Raw genomic sequence first — 22,166 nt, 5'->3', positions numbered from 1 at the left:
CGACTTCACTGAGTCAGTGCCACCGCGAGGGGCAGGGAGTCGATTTTTAGAACACAACTCTCAGCAGGCAGCCGTTCACAGTCTAACCTGCAGATCAAGTCTTTTGTAAGCACGGTTATAAGCTTTTACTACTTGGATGCAAAGGCTTTACACCAGTCGTCCTCTGGACATCAAATCACCAACTGTTTACCTTATATATATATATATATATACAAATATCACCTGTTATTATTCCTGATTTAGTTATTTCTATAATGGTGTTTTTATCTTGCAATGGAATTTTTCTTGATCCAGTGGTAGTGTTTTATGTTGTTATGTGAAACTTATTTTGTGAAATGTAAACGTAACCCAAGCACAACATCGATCTCTGTCTTCTCAATATTATTAGCCAAGAAGAAAGCATGTGGGGACATGGTGGCCTGGAGGCTACAGGAAAACAAGCCTGTAGCCAGAAGTGTGATAGTTAAAGGCCACTGCCAACATGTCACCACACGAGCTCCCTGAGTGAGGCCCTTCACCCACAATGCCAGCAGATGTCACATGATCTGCAGTGGCAAACTCCCAGAAAGATGCAAGTAAAACTGTGATAAGGAAAAAAATTCCTGAGAAAACAGTCCCACACCTGAAAGAAAATTTAGTTGACTTTGCTTCTGGACTGACTCAATCATGTATCTCAATACTGATAATAATGACAATATCCCCATAAAATGGCACCTTTACGATTTATGATTGTTTTGCAAAGAAACGGGTACATTGGTTTAGCACAGTGTTATTTCTAATACTACCACTGGGGGGCAACACAGCTTTACCATTTGGAAGTAGAACTTGCTCTTTGAAGGGATCGCTTCATTAAAAGCAGCTCAGGGCCAGCAATGAATCATTTACTGTCACTTTTAACCAGACACTATATTACTACTGTTGAAGTATCAGTTTCTATACTCAAAGTGGTATTTCTAGTTTGTTTCTGACCTGAACCAAGATACAAAGTTTATTAAGTCAGAGTAAAGTTTCTGCGGTAGTCTAAAATATTTGATGCTCTTTTATGTTAACATTGCTTGTGCATGCCTGAATATGTGTGCATACCTGTGCACATATGCATATACAGTATACATGCAGATGTACATGTTTGCAAAGCATTTCCCTTTATTTTTCTTATAGTACAAGCCACCCTATAAAGCTTGCACGTTGGATCCCAGGCACAATAGGTTGCCTCTAATAAATCTACAACAAATTAATTTGTAAGACAGTGTACTTTAATCAAGCATTTACTACTATTACCATCCAATTATTTTTTGCATCAAGTTATTTTTTTCTCAAGAAAGAAAGTAGCACTCAAATTATTTCTGTTCTTTGGTGCTCAGCAGGAGGAGCCTGCATCCCATTTAGGAAACTGCAGGTGGAAAGTACATTCTTATCTAACACATCTAAAATGTCTTCAAAATTACTCTGCTGCGGCTCTTATAAACTCACTGCGCCCAAATATCAATACATACTGTTCATGTTAAACTTTCACATGGGTAAGTATCACAGACAAGTGGACACGGATAATATTTCATACAACCACATCACAATTTCTGTATAATCCAACGTGTATCAATTGAAGTTAAGTGACTGAGGAAAGTACCTGTTGTTCCAGGAGGACAGCTGCATATGAAACCTGCTGCATGTTGGTGGTTGTAGTGTTCCGGTAGAAGAGGCTCATGGCCGTAGAAAACCTGCCACGACCTCTCGATGCAGCGGCCTTCGTGCATACAAGGGCTGCTGTGACACTCGTTGATGTCTCTCTCACAGCGACTTCCCTCAAACCCTGGAACGAGGAAGGCTTGGTTCAGAAAACACCGTAAAATCAGCAGGACTTACAACATGCAATATACATGTGTTCATAAAAGCTTCATTTATTCATAAGCATGAATGGCTGTAAGATGTAAAGGTCAACATGCACTTAAACACATAAAGATGTAACCAGCATGATGTCGCAAAGAGGAACTATTGACGTTTCCTCACCGTGTCTCATCCTTCATGTCAATTAATTAGTCAAATGAACAAATCTTTACAAAGAGAAAGTCTTACCTTAGTTTACTAAACCAAGATGAAGAAATCAATACTCTACCTGAACAATTACAATGTTTATTATTATTTTGCCATTCAATTAATATAGAAAACAGACGCGGCTCGCCTTCACTATTATTAGATTTGGGTGGTTCCTTCTAAGTTTCATTCTTGGCACTTCTTTTCTAAATCTGGTGTTTTATTTACCTTCTCCTTGTGATATATTTTTATGAGAGATCCTAATTATTTCAGTATCTATTGTAGGATAATGAAACCCTGAATGTCAAATTTAACATGCCTATATTTAGCTTTTAAACTAACAGAAAAATGAAATAAAAACAACGACGAGTAGCTTACCAGGCCAGCACTCACAGGTATAGTTCCCCAGATTGTCGTGACAGGTGGCGCTGTTGAAGCAGGGCTCATATGAGCATGGTGGTGGTGTTGGTGGGGGGATCTCACAGTGTCGACCGGTGAAGCCTGTTTGAGAACAGTCGCACCTGTAGCTGACAAAAACAAAAAAAGTCACAATAAATGGAGTGCAAGCAGTCACGGCATTGCCATGTGTCCAAGAAAACTGAGTTTCGATAACTTCGTTATTATTGACCATCTCAAAGTCATCAAAAACAGGGACTCAGAGACCCCTGTGGTTGTAAAACGGAATGCATTAAGTGGGAATTGTAAGGTTCCCTTGTGTAAATCCTCTTTCAACTAACATTTTCTGTCAGAGGAACTGAGATCTTACAGGAATCACATATTTATTTTGAATTTATTTGGTACCTGCTATTTTATAGGAATAGCAATTCTCAATAGTTGATATATTGTATTCTTCTGTACTTTGCATTGTTTAATCTGAAGAGCCAATTGGGAGACAGCAGTGAAGATTTGCTCAGTTTAAAATGTTACATTATCATCCCTTTACATAAAAAACATATTTACATTATTGTAAATGGCACCGTAAATGTTTACCTGTTAAAAATGTGGAGGCAGGAGGTTGTGTGAGGATTACAAGAACCTGATAATCAGTTACTTATTTTCTTTCTTGTGATAAGCTGAGGCTGTTTGTTGGTAAAAAAAAAAAAAAAAAAAGACCAAATCAGAGTTTACACTATATCTGACTGCGTTGAGCAGTGAAGCATCTGCCTGTTTAAAAGAGTCAAAGCATTTCCTGTCATTTTCAGGTTCCGTCTTTTTCTTCCTTTCAAGAGTTTGTTGTGAGCCCATTTAAGTTTACTCAGGAATCTATATCAATCAATCTAATTAAGAGGTACTGAAAGACACGGGCCAGAGTACTTACTCATTCACCCCATCTATACACAGAGCTCCATTTTGGCATGGCCGCTCTTGGCACTCGTCGATGTTGATTTCACACTGCTGTCCTTGAAAACCGGCAACGCAGGTGCAAGTGAAGCCCCCCGCGTAGTCATGGCAACCTCCGCCATTGAGACATGGCTGTGATTGACACTCATCAATCTGGACCTCGCAGGCGACCCCTGTGAACATGAAAGCCACACAGATGTCAGAGGGCGGGCGGGCCTGCTGCAGCTGAGGGGGAGCGTATGAGAGGCTTTCATGTCGATGAGCTGTGATCATGTGTGGATTGTTCTTTTCCCTCAAAGCAAAGCTTCTCTGTGTAGCCGTTTGTCACTCAAAAAAACCACATCTGTCAAAGTATTGTTGTATAATACATGAAATGAACGCATACACCCCAAAATACTATAGATTTATGAATTAACAGGCGCAAACAGATCCTGAACTGAGGCCCCACTGGTCACATTACACTGCATCATAACACAATGAATATCTTCTCACAAAGGCATCTGTTATTTTAGGATTAAAACATTGTGTCACATGACAAAGATGCACCGGGGAGCAGCACTCACCGGTGAACCCAGGGGTGCACAGACAGGAGAATCGGCCCACTCTGTCCTCACAGGTGGCTCCGTTCCTGCAGGGCTGTGAAACACACTCGTTTACGTCGATCTGACAGTGGGCGCCCTGGAAACCCGGCACACAGAAACAAGAGTATCCGTCCCCGCGGACTCGACATATTGCCCGGTTTTGGCATGGGTTCGGGGAGCACTGGTCGACAGATGGAGGCAGGTTGTCAGAGGATATACCTATGAGGATAACAAATTTTAATACCAGAGTGCATCATTATTAAAAGCTGTTTGAAATACGACTGCATTTTAACTCCTTCTGACCCCCCTAATCCCAGAAACTGAACCTCCCTGATGACGAAAGGTAAAGTGTGGGCAATTACAATTTCTATCTACATGAGTTTACAATAATAAACAGCTGGAAGCATTACAGGAGTTGCTTATCCTCCCTTAGCAGGTAAAACTCCACAGTCTAAACTCTGGTTCTTTTAAAGAAAGGGATGATGATCCTCCATGTCTGAGCTTGAACCATGCTGACTGTAAATCTCAGGTCACACATGCTTGGTCTGTAGTTAATATTAATGACTCTTATCTTCTTGTGCAATTTAGATGCTGTTTAATTCAAATATCAGTTACATTATTATATATGTGGCAATTGTTACAACTGTTGGCGTCTGTCTGAATGACAGACAGACACATCATTTAGGTGTTATGACTACAAGTGTTTTAATGAGCCTCTCAAGGCATCATGTTGGATTGTCATGGTAACCACTTCTAGTGTTTGGCTGTTGCCTTGGCAACATCTACCTGATGATTCAAGGTATATTTATTCCACGTTACATCGCATTTTAATCAGATATCATTACATGTGACACTGCCACAGGAGCTCTGCCTACTACTCGTCTCATTTTAATGAACGGTCTTTGAATCCCAGCATCTCGTCTGTTCTCGGTCCAATAAACAGTTGCAGGCTAAATTTAGATACAAGAGAAGTTCAAGCTATTGGTCATACTTTCTAAAAAAAAAAAAACTGACAAAAAGTGAGAGAAATTTTAAATGGACTGATAAACAATACATGGATTCACTACTGTCACATACCATACTTTACAATCTAAAATCTAGAAAAACAAGAAGAAAGAAATCTGAAAGGCAAAACGGGAAAAGGCAGAAAATGTTTTTTAAAATAAGACGATTTCATAAACCACCAACAGACTTTCTATGAACATTCAATGACATCAGCAGCTCTCTAGGGCAACATTTTGTAAATTGTGACAATTTGTGAATATTTACTTAAACTTTTCAAACATTAGCAGAACAAAGGTGCTGTCATTTCCTTATGCTGTAGCATGAACACACCTTATTTGGAGATTAAAAAAAAATAAATAAAAGGCAGAAACCAAAAAACACAAGTGTAATTTAAAATAGTTAAACCACAAAAATGTGCTTCATAAACCCCTGGAACATCCAGTAAAGTAAAGTTTGATCATTTCCCATATCTGTATATTTATGATGATTCAACTGTGGTATCATGAACGACTATTTGACCTTCTAAACCAAACTTCTTGAGAACATCAACCCTGTGATGCAGCAGAGTTTTTCCTTCCCTCTAAAATCTTAGATTATGTCTGCCTCGAGTGACTCCCTTCAGCTATTATCATAAACTTGAAAACAGCAAAGACAAATAGCTCCTGGTGAAGCATCTCAAAATTGGCAGACTCCGGGCAGACCAAATGAGAACAGCTCACACTGACCCTCATAATGATTGTGCATACGCATGTGCAGGGACATGATTACACAAAAAGAAGGCTTCACATCAGCTAAGAACCGTTGCATTTATGAGATAACAAGAAGACTGCAACTGGTTTGGGATGAGATGAGAAATGTGCAGGCCAGTAGCTGTAAACTGAATATATGTATTTTGGGACTACGGCAACGCTTGGCAGATTATCCTCTATAAATGTTGTAAAGCCAAATTATTATGAAGCTGTGAATCACAAATGTAAGCAGAGCTATTGTCCCAGCAATCACATGCAGCAATCATTCCTCAAGTGCACAATCATGCTGGTAGGCCACAAAGAGACAGACAAAAGCGCAATTAGACTAGGTGCTTCATCGTCCTTAACTCAGACCCCAATCCTGCCATTGCTTCAGGTCCCGCAGTTTCACAGACAGCAGTGGGGTTCTCTGGCAGAAGCTTATAGATGTCTAGACTTTGACTCAGTGTGACAGAGGTATCGCCATATGTCCTTGGGGTATGATGGAGATCAAGGGTATCAGTAGCATCAGTAGCAATGCAATGACCATATGCCTAGATCACCAGTCATTAGTATAGAAGCTGAAACTGAGACCAGATTGCACATTTTTCAGAGGTGTATGGCCAGAGTGTATGGCTTTTTCTGATAAATATATATTCCTTAAAGAAATTCTTAACACTGATGTCTGGTTTTTTTTTTGGTGCTTTTTTTTTTTTACTGGCTCTACTGGTCATTCAGCATATTCCCCTGAGGCACAGTTCAGAGTATTCAGCTCCTCATTTGAGACCCAGCTTTATCCATCCACACATCCCCTCCCGCAGCATGTAAGGCTTTTTTCATATGCTAATCGTGTCCAAGGGCCTTTGTTGGGCCCTATCTGGAGGCTTTCCAATGGCACATGTGGACCACCTGACATCTCCTCCACACTGATGCATGTCGCTGCTGCTTTATGTGTCTGTTTGTCACAAGGGTGATAAGAAGACAGATCCTTATTGGATCTTTCCGAAAGCCCCAGAAACATGCAACAGAACCTTTATTTGCTTGATCTCTTGTGCACATCAGCCAACCCTCCACAGTCTTCTGCTTTTACACCCCCAATGCGTCATTACGTTGCCCCCCCCCCCCCGCCCCCCCACCACAACCACTTTTGGCTCTATTTATTCATCTTTTCAGTCCCACAATGTGCAGTGATTACTACAAGCAGTGATGTCACCCCGCAGTCTTGCAATTGAAATTCAAGCCTGATTCAAGGCTGAGACCTGATTCAGATTCAAGCCCATAAGTAAACTCAAATTCAACATGCAGTGGATAGACTCACGTTTTACACAGTTTTTCATGCGTTTTAGGTTTTAAACTACCAATAATAACAATAAATGAAATAAATAAAAAATGTCCCTCTTTGGTCCCAAAATGAAGATGTTTGATTGCAAACATTACTTGATACCAATAACAACTTTGTCACATGTAAAAAGTACAGTCCAAGCATATAACCTGACAGCCAGCTCAGAGCCAGAAGGACTAAAACGGTCACTTACCATCTATCACAAACACCGATGAGACGAGAATTGTGCAGACCAGTAGTTCAAAATTACGATGATGAATTAAATCCATAATCATTCCAGGAAATCATCCTGTTTGCGGTGTACAAGGCTGGATATCTCTGCTCCAGCTCCAGCTCCGGCTTCAGCTGCCTGCGGCGGCTCAGCTGTTGTCAACTCCAGGTCCACTTGATGCACACTTCTGTTCTGGCTGTAGCACCATCAAGAGCCCCCATCACACATGAATTTAAAGAAGACGACTGCGGGGCGTTCAAGGGGGCTACACCCACCCACCGGTCCAGAGCAGTGACGGAGATTAACTGGGAGTCTGAGCTCCAGCATCCACACTTTGATGGGAATAACATCAAATTGCAAGAGACCACCATTAAAATCAGTAATCGGTACCACAGGAAGATTTTCTGGATATTCAGAAGTGAAGGCTGATCTGTTATTACACTTTGATTTAAATGCAAAGGTGAATGAACACGTGCTTCTCTGTCAGAAACAAAACACATCAATTTAATCTTTCAGCAAATAGACAATGAACAATATGAATAAATCCATTCATTACTGTTGCTCAAATTACAATAATCACAATCAACAATCAATTATTAAATGATTTAATTTGTTTTGATATTCTCAGTCCCTTCTGAAAGCACAATCTGACACACTGCACCTTCCAATGTCCATTTCTGTCCTCTTGTGTGCAATAATTAGAATAATTCATTGTTTTGCAATAATAACATAATCTCTGGTATATTTCCAATCACGACCAACATTATCAATCAGGATTGTTAAATATTTTCACGGTTGTTATCTTGTTTTCATGTCATTGTTACTGTTGTTATTGTTTCTCATACACATTATTATCATTTGTATTATTTTCTATTTGCTACTCTTTTATTACAGTCCACTTCTTCTCTTCTCTTCTCTTCTCTTCTCTTCTCTTCTCTTCTCTTCTCTTCTCTTCTCTTCCCGGTCTACAGTGCCAGTAAGTTGTTGTTGTTCTTCTTCTTCTTTTCCCATTTCCGAGTTACGTAGGAACGCAACAACACCTGTTCCTAATTAAAAACAGCGTATCCATGGAGACGCTTACAAGGTATCCTAGCAACGCCAACAGGAAGTTGAAGCAGCTCAGAGGAGGAAAGAAGAGACGGTATTTCCCTAAACAAATAAACTATCTTACCAGCCACGGTACGTATGTCAGAGTTTTGCAATCCCAGGTCTTAGTTTAGGGTCCTCGCCGCGAGTCCAAGATGTCCGAGCCCACGAGACCCAGCTCAGCGCCGAGTTTACCGAGGCCGGAGCGCGCGCTGGAGTCTTCAGGTGACCGCCATTAATTCACAGTCCGGAGAGTCTGGTTCAGTTTGGACGAACACGAAGCGAAGCCTCGTACTGTCACAGCAGTCATCGACTCAGCTTCATGTCAGTGCCTTACATTCTAACGGACTGACGTGAAGCTGCAGTCACTTCACTGGTGTGCTGCCTCTTAAAATATCCGGTGACGACATGAGGAGGAAGATTCTAATGATCAGTATCATTCCAGCGTTAAAGTTTACTGTGATTCCCACGAAGCATATGCTTCTCCAAATAATAATAATAATGATAATAATAATAATAATAATAATAATAAAAATAATAATAATAATAATAATAATAATAATAATGATTGACTCCAGCACCCCAGCACCCTGAACTGGATACGCGGGATAGAAGATGGATGGAAGGATAGATAGATGAATGAATAAATAAATAAATAAATAAATAAATAAATAAATAAATAAATAAATAGCAAGTCTAAGGGTACAGAATCATTCTAGACCAATAAATATTTTGTATGGATCACAGAGATGTTTTATAAAACCTCAAACACTATTCAGATCCTATAACCCTGTAATGCTTATTAAAATATACAGTATGTGCTGTCCTCACAGGGAGTTTTTTTTTTTGTAACAGTTGGGACCTTGCCTCATAATAGTATAATAATTATTCATTAATTTCAAAATGAAATAATACTGAATGTCAAGATTGTCATTTTTTGAAATTGTAATTATAGGTTTAAAAGTAGTCTGAATGACTGTGCTGCCTTGGTTATTTATCAAAGGCCAGCATTACAATTAGGTTGCATGATACTCTCACCTCACAGCAAGAATATGTACCAATCAGGTTGGAGTCTCACTGTGAATTTAAGGGTGTTTCCATGTTTTCCCTGTGCATCCATGGGTGGCTCCACGGTGTGAACTGCCTTGACCATTTCCCATCTGAGATCAGCTCCAGTGCCCTTCCAACCTTGATTAAAAACTTATAGAAGATAGATGGTTATAAAAACTGAGACTGAAAGTGCCTGATATGTCTTGTATTACTTTCTACTATCAAGGTTTATTTAAGTGGTCCTGAACCAGGATGCATGACACAAGCCTGGGACCCCATGAGACGAGGTTCCACTGGTCTAACCCTGAAATATGATATCCTAATATGAGACACTGAGCAATGAACAATAAACAAAAAACTAAAAAACCAAAGCATGTAGTGTGATTGCTGCATGTTGGTATAGTGGTGAGCCAAGATATCCTCAGTTCAAGTGTAAGCTTTTTGTTTCAAGTTTGAATATTCTCCGTGTTTGAGCACGGATGGATCTTCTCCAGGTGCTTGGGTTTTGTCCCACAGCCCCAAAACATGCATTTCAGCTGAATTAGTGTCTCTAAAATGTATAGTATCTCTAAATGAGAGTGTATGTAGTACTTTTTGTCGCTATCTCTATGCTCAAGAGTTGCGTATGTATGTATGTATGTATGTATGTATGTATGTATGTATGTATGTATGTATGTATGTATGTATGTATGTATGTATGTATGTATGTATGTATGTATGTATGTATGTATGTATGTATGTATGTATGCACGACACATCAGAACAAGATGTGTGTGTGGAAACTGTGTCCATGTTAAAAAAAAAAAAATAAATTGTCAAAACTGTGTACTCTTACACTTTCCGGATATTTTTTCCCCACAGTGGGTAAGGTGACCTTTCAAGGCCAAGTGAAGAGCAGAAAATTTCATCTTCCTGGCAAACAGCAAACATCAGAATCAAACATCATCCCACATGAACTTCTACTCAGCCTTACCTCCACGGTCTGCAACCAGACTGCAATGGGCCACACAGCGCACCAGCGGCACTGCAAGGTAACCACACACTGCATTCATGTCTACTTTGCATTTTCTGATTTCTGTTCTTCCAAAATGATTCAATCCAAAGTGATTTCAGTTTTAGTCATGCAAACAAAATTCTTAGCAATTTTTGTTGTGATTTTTATTTTCTTGGTCTGACGGAAGGAGGTTATGCTGCTGATTGATACAAAAAGCCTCACAAAATGAGTGATGTTTTGATTGTGAATGCTTTTCCAATAAGATTTGGGTGCGAAATAATTGAGTCATCTTCGAATAAATGAAGCATCAAACTTTTTGAATGCTTTGTTAAGCTGACTTGATATATAGGGTTGTGGAATCAGACGACCAGATGCAGTCTGGCATCATCCAATTGGACGGAAGAAGTATAAATACTTTCTGGAGCAGCCAACATCCCTGACCGGAGCCGGCAGGTCAGTTACACTAATGACACATTTACTGATGAGACAAACATGTTGTTCCCAACTATAACTTAAAAAGGCCTCTAAAAATAGACTTTTAAAACTTGGTTTGATCCTTGATTGGGAATGTGATGAATCTGATATCTGATCTATACAATTGGTATGTGTACAGGGATATTTCGTTCTTGTGTGATGCCGTGATGACACAGAAGAAGACAACGCCTCTCCCTCCACTGACTGAGAAGAACAACGTCACTGACAAACAGGCACGTATCCTCCACTCGTGTGTTTTGATTTTCCAAACTCTCTAAATATCTCTGACAAAAAAGGGTTTGAGATTCTGCCTTTCTTCAATTGTTTAAAATTGTATTTAACCCATTGTGTGCAGGAGAGTCATTAAAGAGTGAATTGGAACAGCTGGTTTTCCGTCCATAGTTCTTATCAATTTTCAGTTTGTAAGCCCAGAAAAGGTCCTAAACTTCTATTTTGTAACATTCACATAAACTACTCGGATACAACACTTGCTTTATGTTCAGCTGTAACAGGCTCAATAGTTTTCCAAACTGCGGACTATTCACTCCCACTTATTTTCCACCATGTTTACATAGCACAAACAATATAAGGGGATCACTCTGTCTTGCAGGACTTAAGTCTCCCGGAAAGTTTGATCCCAGAAGAATATCGCATGGTGAAAAACAAAGGGATACAGAAACTTCAGTTCTACGAGGAGCAAGTCTTAAATTTCTCTTGCCATTCTACTCGTGTTTGCACACTTTATGCTATAAACATGTGTTTTTTTCTTATTTATCTTCCTCAGTGCTTTCACAGTACAACTGAAGGATGATGACCAGAAGCTGCGAGTCCTGCCTTCACTGTAGGTCCACAAATACGAATAAACAGACACAGCCTACTAATAAGTACTGTCTTTCAGCGGATAAGATAATGTCGTTGTACAGATAGTTATACAGATTTGTTTGTGTCTTTTGTGTTCAGAAAGCCCAGTGGCAGGCTGGAAGCCGTCCAACTGATGAGGATGATGGATGACATGCTGGAGGAGGCCGGTGTGGATCAGCAGAGTCAGGAGCTGACAGAGCTCTCCCAAGTAGGCAGACGGACAGTATGAGAATAAGTAGGCAGGGCAGTGTCTGTGTCTGACAGTACAAACGTGCCCCACTCATGAGTCATACCAAAAATATCATATATGGACACAAATTCCAAAATGAAAATGGAACAAAACTCTCAAATGATCTGGAATAAAAAAAAGTAGCTTGTGCCACAATGCCCATACTTTATATATATACTGTGTTCATCTGAATAAATAGTGCCCCTATTTTTAAGCACATAATTGATCATGGATAAGTGTGATTGAAGAAATTTATTGCAATTAGAATATTTTATAAAACATACGTGCTAAAGTATAAAGTTATGTTATGCTGTTACACTGCTTTGCTGCTTCTTGTACTTATTATGCTAAATGTGTCAAAGGAAGGATTGCAGGTAAAATCAAGATATTTTACAGAGAAATTAATGTCATAAAATCTTGAACTGAGGTGTTCTTCTGTTGTAAGGACATCAGGCAAAAGCCCACTGTGGCAGTGACGCACGCCACCATCGCGTTCTCCCACAGAGGCATGGAGTCAGAACTATCCAAAACCATGCTTTTATGAAATGAAATGAAAAACCAACACACAGAGACTCTGCACTGTGTCTCCCGCCTGTCACTCTGTCTTTCTGTGCGGCTCTCTGCCGCACCCACATATAGTGGCACAAAGAAATGTCTGAAAAGGAAAACATGGCTTATTCAAAACTGTTGAGCAATAAGTTCTAACTTAGATTCAAATAAACTCATTTATACAACATTGACAGTGAAAAACATTCAGTAACTATATTAAGGTAACAGTAAGAGACTTCTGGATGAATGCAGATCACATTTAGAGGACGTCAATGCACTCAAAGGTTTCTAAATTCTTAGGAATGCTTAAAAAAAATTGGTTGAACACAATTCTGAGAATACTATATGGTGGCTGCAATGTTTCAGGTGAAGTCAATAGAAATATATCCATGTTTGTGAGTGACTTTTCACGGGAACTCATCATGTGCATATCTGAACATAAATAAATGCAAAAAATGCAATATACTGAGAAATTGTAAAATTGAAATGACGTTGTTTTTCTTTTTTTTGTTGTCAGTGTCCTAAACAGCTATTACTGAATTTGTATTTCTTTTGGATGATCAAATGTGCTTAGACGTTACTGCATTGATGTACAATTTATAATTCATACAATGACTTTTTCTCCAGCTGGAAGGCCTGCTTGAGCTGGTGAAGGTTGAGCAAAACATCTACAATATTGTTTTCCATGAACTCATCAGGCAGGTTAGCGTCAGCTGTGCTGAGAGGGGACAGCTACTCGCTAAACTGAGGTGAGCAGCCAATACATTTGGACAACACATAACCAGTAACACCTTCCTGTTTGTTTGGGGAGATTCATGTCACTGTAAAAGCTTTAAAACTAAAACCGCAACATGTGAATGCATGGCAAGAACAGAGCAATACTCTGCAGATGTACCACTGTTGTACCACTTCCTGGAATGTATTTCTGACAAACGGCATTATGACGCTTTCAGTAATAATCCCTGGCTTTTTATACAAGCAGACTGTATGGATCTTTGTGTAGACAGCGTTACCAGTCCCTGCTCGACCGAATCCCACTCCAACTAAAGGCTTTGCACACCGAGGCAGTGGCTCAGCGCTCTCTGGACCGCCAGCTTACTAAGGAGATCCACCGTATAAAGACATCCATCCAGGAACTGAACACGTGAGTCATGGACATGTAGCTCAGTCACTATAAGGGACATTTTAGGACCTTGTTGATGGACTGATATTATTGTGAAAGAATATAAGAAAAAGTAGGAATGTGCAGTTCACAATGGTGTTTCTTAACTTCCTGCAAAAGGCATGTCAGCATTATCTTTCTTTGTTTTGTTGTCAATGTGGTGTGTCTTTTCACAGGGAGTTGTCCAAAATCCGAGACCACGATGCCTTTGTTTCCCAGCAGGCGGAGCATGCACACCGACAGCTGGCAGAGTCCCTCAAGCAGACTCACACCAACTCAGAGTCAGTCTGTTAGAAAACTGGAGCTCACATTTAATCCAGGACACAAACCAATCAAGTTGATGCTTCCCTATAGTCACTAGAGTCATGAACATTATTTATCTGCTTGACGCAAATGTATCATATTAAGCCAATCTATTACATTTATGTGGGAAAAACACAAAACTACAGTACATAGTAGTTATGTTGAATCTGTAACCTTCACAATTCACAGATGTTTGGTGCTGTCAGCATCGTATTCTTGTTGTACACATAAGCAGTTACTGTTTTCTAGGTGCTTTTTATATCGTGAGGGCACAAGATGCAATGGCAGCAGTTCTGTATGCATGCATTAGATAATCCTTGGAGAAAAAAAAACTTCTAAACCATCTATTTGCTCGTGTCAGTGTGGTCCAGGGTTACCATGAGCTGTATGAGCTGCAGAGGACTCGACTGGAGGCTCAGTTGCTCCAAATCACTGAAGAGAGAGACTGCTGGAGCCAGTGTACCTTCTGCCTTGCCCTCAAGGTGCGTGCGGTCATGAAGTAGTTAATCTAATTTCACTTTCATTAATTTTCAATGAGTCACTCTGTTGTGTCATAATGAGTTTGGTTTGGAAACAGAAGGAATATTAAAGTTGATTATATGAATTGTTTTGCATAATGCATTGAATTCTGTGGCAGAAAGTCGGATGGACTTTCACCATTCTTGCTTGTTGAATTTCTCATTTTTGTGAAAACGTGTCTCCTGTATGTCACACAATAAATATCAGCGAATCATTTGTTAATATTTTTGGTTTTGGTTTTGTCAGGTGATCCGTATTAAAAAACTGCAGCTGGTCAGTCGACTCCACATCAGCGAACAAAGCTGGTTCAAGGCTTCAGAACACTGCATCCTTTACATCATTTCAAAGGTAAAAAGGCAGCCCCTATTTTCATTTTTCTTTTTCTTTTTTTATAAATTGAAAACCAAAGATGCACATAAATCATTTAAACTATGACAGTGTGACAGTGACTCTCTTGCTGTAGAGTACAGAGGACCTGGATATTATCTTGGAGCTGGCTGAAATCTGGGGAAAGAAGTTGACTGAATTCATGTCCCAGCTTAAGGAGACTGAGCATGCTAAATTCTCTCAGATCAGTGCCATCAAGCAAGGCATCACCAAATGGCTTTACTTTTTTGCAACACAGAATAAGTAAGCAAAGCCAAAAGCTGATCAAAATTATTAAATGTTCTGTATTATCTGTTATAAATTGGTATTAATGAAAACTTCTCTGTCATTTTCAGGAATTTTCTTTCAAACACAATTTATCACTTTGATTACAGATGTTATTCTGGCTCTATTTTGCTAATTATGCTTTGTTTTCTCTGTTTTAAGGTGTCCTGAACCAAAATACGACAAACATTCACTAGAAGAGATTCATGATGATTTATTAAAATGGTCGGAGGTAAGACATTACTCAAGATTTTATCATTCTGGTTAGAAATGCCAATAATGAAATGTATTATATCTACATTCACTGTTTTTTTTCCATCTTTGCCCCGGTTTTGATGCACTCACACCACCTAATTATTTTCAACTATCTAAACTCTAAAAACCAGAAACATCTGATGTGTCGCACTCTGTCATCTGTTTGAAAATAATTTATTTCAAAGAAAATATTGATTCAACAGTATAAAGTTATCTGGAAAGCGCGTGGGTTTGGAGTTAACATTTGACTCGGTGCTCAGATATGAACGTATTTCTTTCTTCCATAAGGCATTGGCCACTGCATTTTGTTGTTGTTGTTTTTTCCCTCTCACATCGTTAACCTTTAAGTTTGCTTCTGAGCAACAGTCTCTTTATGTGGGGTTTGCATGATATCATTGTGGTTGTGTGGGTATTATCTGGGTGTTGCAGCCCCACATGCTTTTAAAGCTAATCTTTTCCTCTTAAAGTGTCGTCCTAAAACTGCTCGAAGCTCGACTGATTTAAGCTGCGACCGCAGATATTTAACGATTCTCCCACGATTCCGATCTTTCATCTCAGCTGGACGGAAATCGTTCTGGTTGTGGGAGCCTTTAGTTTGTGTATGGATAAATTGTGTGTCTCTCTAATGACCTGGGAAATGCTTCAGCCGACTCCACCCTTTCTCAGAAAAAAACACAACACCAAAATAAAAGGCTAACATATATGCTTTATGAAAGAATAGTCCATAACAATTTTCTCAATAAAGTACAAAAATGCCTCTGTGCTCTGTTTCTCTAGATTTTGTCTCTGCAGTGTGAGTACTACCAAGGTGAGAAGCAGCTTTGCTGCCAACAGACACTCGGTGAACTTGGTCGTATTCAGGAGAAATGGATTAATATGAGCTTTCAGCTGTTCAGGAGACACTCCTCTCCTGGTAGTGAACCTCCTGATGGCCAACACTCCCTGAAGGACCTGGACAGCCTCCTGTCAGAGCTTCTCAAACAGCTGGAATCACAAGCCACTGGAGAGAATGGTGAGAGCTGATACATCAAATAATTGTTCTAGACTCATATAAACACACTTGTTTTAGGTGATTTTCTCATCTAAGTCATTGTGGTAAATGGAGGGCGTGCTCAAAATAAGTCCCTCTGTACTGTTTCAGGGATCCATAAAAAATTCACAGCACTGATTGAGTTAATGCAATTATGGGCGTCCAAAACTGGTGCAGTGATTGGATGGCCGCAAAAAATGACTGTGTCTGAATGGCTGAAGCTGGAAAAAGCACTGCAGGATTGCCAAAGTTTGTCTGAAGAGGCGTTACATCACATCTCAGTCATGCAACCCAACGAGACAGACAAGAATCAACCTGGCATATTGTAAGTTTTTTTGTTCAGTGCTATTAACCCTTTTTGTCAAGGGTGTGTGACGCCACTCAAAGAAAAACTAAATCCCTTGTTTATGGATCTAATCGTATGACCCACACACTTGGTTTTTGGCAGTTTATGCTTAGTCCAGGGGAAGCAGGGGTCAGTACACACTGCGACTGCAGTCCAGCACGCAGAGGCACAAAGTAGGGTAATCCATGACATGGTCAAAAGTTAAAGATGGGCTAAAACTAGTATTACCCAGGCGTAACAAAAGACATTTAACTTGATATGGAAATGGCTGGAATTAATACTCTAGCAGACACAAACATGAGAGGCAAACTGGCCACTGACAGTACTGAGGACAGCACAGGGAAATGTGCTTGGAGTGGCGAGTAAACATGTCACAGCTGACAACACTGAAGGGTGAGAGAGCAACAAGCTCCAAGAGATGAGCGGTGAGGAAGTGTACAAACCTGGGACAAGAATACATACAAAATAAAAATGACGTGAAACACCTGCGTGGACAATAAAACCAGAACAGCATAACAAGCCAGGAAACGCCAGGAACCATGAGTGGATGAAAGATGAAAAACATCTCAAGAAAACTTAAGACAAGACAGAGTGCAAAAACACAACACCTACGCAATGGCACTGACATTCGCAGACTATTTATAACCCATATTTGGCCTTAAGTCTTTCTTTACTGAATAACAATACCTACAACATACACAGTGACAAAGTTACATGTGTTTTGATATATACATATTCCTTGTGTCATTATAATTCTGCCTTCCCTGTTTGGTTTGGTTTAAACAGTTTAGAGACAGAAAAGGTGTTGAAAACAGTGCAGGAGTTCAAAACCAACCTGTCTAACTTCACTGAGGGTGAGAACCAAAGACTTTGTGAAGAGGTGAGTCACAACAACTGTCACTGATTCTGGTGAAGGTTATTTGAAATCAAGGTGTAGCAAAATCTGCATAACATAAGTGGAGTAAACGTGTGGTCCATGACTGTGGTGATCACATATTGCACAGCACTGTGTGTAACTTCTGTTCTAAAGTCGTTTATGCACCTTCACGGCATGTCTTACTTTCTGGAGACTTTGGTTGTAAAATAATAATTTCATCTAAGGTTTTAGTCTTTCCTCCCCCGCCAGGTCAACTCTATTCAAAAGGCTCAGATTCGCTGGATGTTGGATCTCTTACTCCTCATGGTCCCTGACCATAATGAGGAACAGACTCAAGAGGAACTTCACTGCATGAAAGACATCTCACTGCAGACTCTGGAGGATGGTGGCCAGAGGATCTCAAAGAACCTGGACAATCTGTCTCGTCACATCAGCAGGTGCTAGCATTTATCATTTATCGGGTTTTTGTGAGGTTCCTTTTGTTTGACTGATGTTTTTTAATCACAGCTTCTGCTCAGATTTTTCAATAAGTTACCGTTACTGTTTCTACAAGCGCTGATATAACCCCAATCTGTGATAATGTGTAATAAAACAACTCAAACTACTTTGATGTAAGTTGAATGTAATGTTAACTTTTTTATTTAAACTTCAGCTTATGTAACTTGATAATGGAGGAACATGTTACCCTGAACGTTCGAAAAGACGACAGTGAAAATGGAATGACGGAGTGCAGAACCCTGCAGGTGAAGAACTGAGTCCAACAGATTCAAAAAGAACAGCAGATGATAAGTAGTAACATTGCAGCTCTGTTCTGATCATCGCTTTTCCACCACAAACCTGTCCTTGTCCGCAGACTGAGTGTGTTAACTGGGTGGAGACGTATAAATTACTGGTCTCAGGGGTTAAAGGTGCTCAAGCGGAACTCTCCATCAAGCAGCCTGAGCTCAGTCCCAACAGCAGTGATCCTGTTTGTAATCCTGACAACATGGTGGGAAATTAAATTAACACACACACACACACACACACACACACACACACACACACACACACACACACACACACACACACACACACACACACACACACACACACACACACACACACACACACACACACACACACACACACACACACACACACACACACGTTTCAGACTGATTAAAGTTAATTAATAGGATGAGAATGGACATGACTGCAAATATTTTTGTTCCCAGCTAAAATCCCTTTTCATTAAAGACAAGTCACCTTGACTTGAATGTAAGGTGATAGATGGCAATAAAACAGAGCTGGCATCTGTATAGCGAGATCACATCAAATGTTCCTCAAGTCTAAGTTTGACCAGGTACCAGATTGAATTTAGATCAGCTAAAATGAAAGATTTCTGGAAATTGATATGAGACATGTAAGCAGAAACCACACAGTGTGCTTGATTTAAACTCTATGTCTTTACATTGGTTGTGTGTGTGTGTGTGTGTGTGTGTGTGTGTGTGTGTGTGTGTGTGTGTGTGTGTGTGTGTGTGTGTGTGTGTGTGTGTGTGTGTGTGTGTGTGTATAGGTAAAAGAAGACATAACAGCTGAGCCTGCATCAGACAGTGAGACCAGACAGATCAGAGATGAAACTGAAGCAGGACCAGAAAAGGTTGGCCAGAGTAACAACTGAAACACACAAGTGACTACACACTATATGGCCAAGCAATCCTGGAGATATGCTGATAATAATCATGATGATAATAATGATGAGTAAACCCATATCTTAACAGAAAACTGAGGAAGAACATAAGCCACAAAAGGTTTGTTGTATTTTTTTCATTTTGATGAATCACTAATTATTTGATTGGTGAGAAATGTTTTTTCTCGCACAGTGGTGAAGTGGTTAGTCAAAGTATCTAACAGATTTTTATTTCAAGAAAGTAAGCATACTTTGTTTCACATTTTTATTAGATTAATTATCAGACTGACAAAAGAAAGTGTTGTTTTGTACTGCAGGGGGAGGTGACGGTTTGCGACAGCCCTGTTGTAAAGTTCATAAACTACGATGGAAACATCTCGCAGAGAAAACTTGAAGAAAGCAGTATCCACCTGAACGGGGTCAGACAGTTAAATCAGACAATTTATTTAGAATGACATGTTTTTCAATATCTATTGAACTCAACAACCCCTCTGTCTGTGACCTTGTCTGTCAGACTGATGAGCTGGTTATGTCTCCAGCGACAGAAGAAGCCCAGAAAGCATATAGCGATCTGACCACAGTTGGATTATTACAACAAGAACTGCAGTAAGTTGATTTTGTTTAACTTAAGATGAATTATATGGTTTTGTTAAGTGGATTTTGCCAGGGATATCGCACATGTACAATATACATATTTAAACTTTATCTTGCAAAAGCATTTTATATATGCCACGGCTAAATCCCTGTACCAGAAATCTCCCTGCAGATTCAAATGAGTCATACTTTGTAGATTTATCAAGTGAAATCACATAATAATGGTGGCAAGGAGGACAAATAAAATGTGAATGTCAGCATCGTACATTCACAGTCTCGTGAATAAGAATAGTTCGAAATTATTTTTTAAAGCACGATGGACGTCCAACCATCCCAAAAAAATCTCCTCTCCTGTCTTTCAGTGACTCTGAGGTGCGAGTAAATATTGCCGAGCAGCGAGCCTTAAAAGCTGAGGAAGCCCTGCATGCTGCGCTGGAGAAGATTCAAGCCCTGGAGAGACAGCTGCGCAGTCGCCCCAGTCCAGACTCCAAAACTAGTGAAGGTATTGTCCTCACAACTAATTGCGTTATCTTATGCAGCTATTGTCAAGACACTGTGACATGATATTATGGCTCATATTAAGGCGATGCATGCTCCTCTCTGTTTGTGTTCCTAGAAAAAGAGAACTCACCGCTGCAATCCACACATGTGGTGACAAGTCCAGCTCCTACAAAGAAACTACCAGCTGAAAGCAAACCAGCAAGCAGCAACAAAAAGACGAGGAAACGATGATCTGACAGGTGATCGGATGGTGTTGAAACTCTGTATGCACTTTACATTCATCTACATTCTCACGGTTTATTGTTATTTGTTTGTTCATGATTATTCAACAATAACACCAAAGTATTTGGAAAAGCATCCGGAGGCTGAACTGCTGTTGGATGAGAACAAATCTCTTATTAATATTATATCGTTTGGGTTGTTGTGGTTTGTTGGTGTTCATAAAGGGTTTCACTGCATGTAACGGTGAATGTGTTTTGAGTTGGTCAAAAAAATCATTTGTCCAGACATTTCTGGATCTTTGTTTTGAATTAAAGTGTTACACTGTGTGATTAGGCTGTATTTTATGAATTTACAGGTGCATCCAAAACTTTAGTATGTTTCCTGTAGATCAAGTACACATGAGTTATTCCTTACTTGTCATAGAAAAAAAAAACCATATATCAAAATATTACAACATTTAATAGGAGTAGATGCCTTCCATATTTTCTAAGTGAAGATCATAATTATTATCAGAAATATTTTATTATCACAATTTAAAAGAAAGATTTGAGTTTATTGGTTATGAGGTTGAAGAAGTAACACAAGGCTTGTGATATTTTATTTATGTATTTTAATTTTTCAACTGTGTTACTGTCCACCCCTCTTCCAAAGTGGCACAATCCTGTATGTTTCAGATGTCTCGCTCTGCTTCAGTTAATCGAAATCTACTGAATGCGTCAGAAATAAAAGTTTGCACAAAGCTCTTAAACAAGCCATTCATTACTGTTGTAGGGATTTCTTACCTCATAAGGATCACGTGAAACCATTTATGTAGTGAGTTCGGGCACGGGGTACCAACTATGTTGGGTTTTGGCAGTTTGGCTATCGATAATGATTAATAACTATCAAAGATAGTGTGTGTGTGTGTGTGTGTGTGTGTGTGTGTGTGTGTGTGTGTGTGTGTGTGTGTGTGTGTGTGTGTGTGTGTATGTGTGTATATATATATGTACACAGAAAAAGAAACAACGATGTAGTTAGTATGCCGTGCCACAGGAGGGCGCTGTTACTTGATTTTGTAATGAAACTACTCAGACGTGTGCAGAGAACAATAAACGTGAAGGAAATGGAGAGCACTCGACATCCGCATGGACAGAAGACGCGTTGGATTCTATCAGGGGTGAGTCTCAACTATAAAACTACTGATATGGAAGATAAAACTAGAATACGGACCGCGAGTTATACGGGTCCGCCATATTTGTTTACAACTGGGTGAGCAGGAAGGAGGGGGAGAGATGTGCATGCGCAGTAACAGGCTCCGTAGCCTCCGGCAGTCTCTGCAGGAGGGAAGAGCGGCCACGAAAGAATCTTTCCACCTTGGCAGCCGGATTAAAAACTTTGTGGATACAGTGGATCCACACACTGGTGCCGTGTAAACGGACCCCCCAAAAGTGAAGAAAGTTTTGCGTATAGTAAAGCTTAGTAAAGCAAATATTAACATGCAGACCGTTGGATTGCAGGTCGATAACGCCTCCTAATATCATTATCAATAGAACTCTGTCACAAGTAACAGAAGGTGGAG

The 22,166-nt window shown here is 39.8% G+C and overlaps 2 protein-coding genes across 2 annotated transcripts; one reads left to right on the top strand and one right to left on the bottom strand.

The window, feature by feature from the left end:
- Positions 1-426: 426 nt before the first annotated feature.
- On the bottom strand, positions 427-10,424 carry LOC308115540 (uncharacterized protein; the record flags this gene model as incomplete). Its single annotated transcript, XM_080473098.1, has 7 exons — positions 427-581; positions 1,625-1,807; positions 2,407-2,555; positions 3,347-3,542; positions 3,933-4,169; positions 8,408-8,446; positions 10,346-10,424. 7 exons carry the CDS (start codon positions 10,422-10,424, stop codon positions 427-429), a joined length of 1,038 nt encoding a protein of 345 aa, XP_080329224.1.
- A 1,382-nt stretch (positions 10,425-11,806) lies between these two features.
- axdnd1 (axonemal dynein light chain domain containing 1) lies at positions 11,807-20,934 on the top strand. The gene is made up of 20 exons (XM_080473839.1): positions 11,807-11,909; positions 13,107-13,228; positions 13,483-13,623; positions 13,818-13,922; positions 14,306-14,426; positions 14,710-14,811; positions 14,927-15,093; positions 15,277-15,346; positions 16,147-16,381; positions 16,511-16,724; positions 17,532-17,625; positions 17,872-18,059; positions 18,275-18,365; positions 18,476-18,610; positions 19,178-19,261; positions 19,383-19,412; positions 19,609-19,710; positions 19,806-19,897; positions 20,248-20,387; positions 20,502-20,934. Exons 1-20 carry the CDS (start codon positions 11,835-11,837, stop codon positions 20,615-20,617), a joined length of 2,424 nt encoding a protein of 807 aa, XP_080329965.1. The 5' UTR covers positions 11,807-11,834; the 3' UTR covers positions 20,618-20,934.
- The last annotated feature ends 1,232 nt before the right edge of the window (positions 20,935-22,166 follow it).

The sequence above is a fragment of the Lipophrys pholis genome, assembly GCF_963383615.2.
Source record: "Lipophrys pholis genome assembly, chromosome: 10".
Classification (NCBI taxonomy): Eukaryota; Metazoa; Chordata; class Actinopteri; order Blenniiformes; family Blenniidae; genus Lipophrys; species Lipophrys pholis.
This window is presented reverse-complemented; position numbering and strand designations above follow the sequence as displayed.

Excerpts from the sequence above, each read along its gene's own strand:
- axdnd1 (XM_080473839.1), top strand. The coding sequence starts at position 11,835 with ATGAGGATGATGGATGACATGCTGGAGGAGGCCGGTGTGGATCAGCAG. Across the intron at positions 14,812-14,926 it reads TCCTTTACATCATTTCAAAG|AGTACAGAGGACCTGGATAT; the intron begins GTAAAAAGGCAG and ends CTCTTGCTGTAG. Across the intron at positions 19,262-19,382 it reads CTGAAGCAGGACCAGAAAAG|AAAACTGAGGAAGAACATAA; the intron begins GTTGGCCAGAGT and ends ATATCTTAACAG.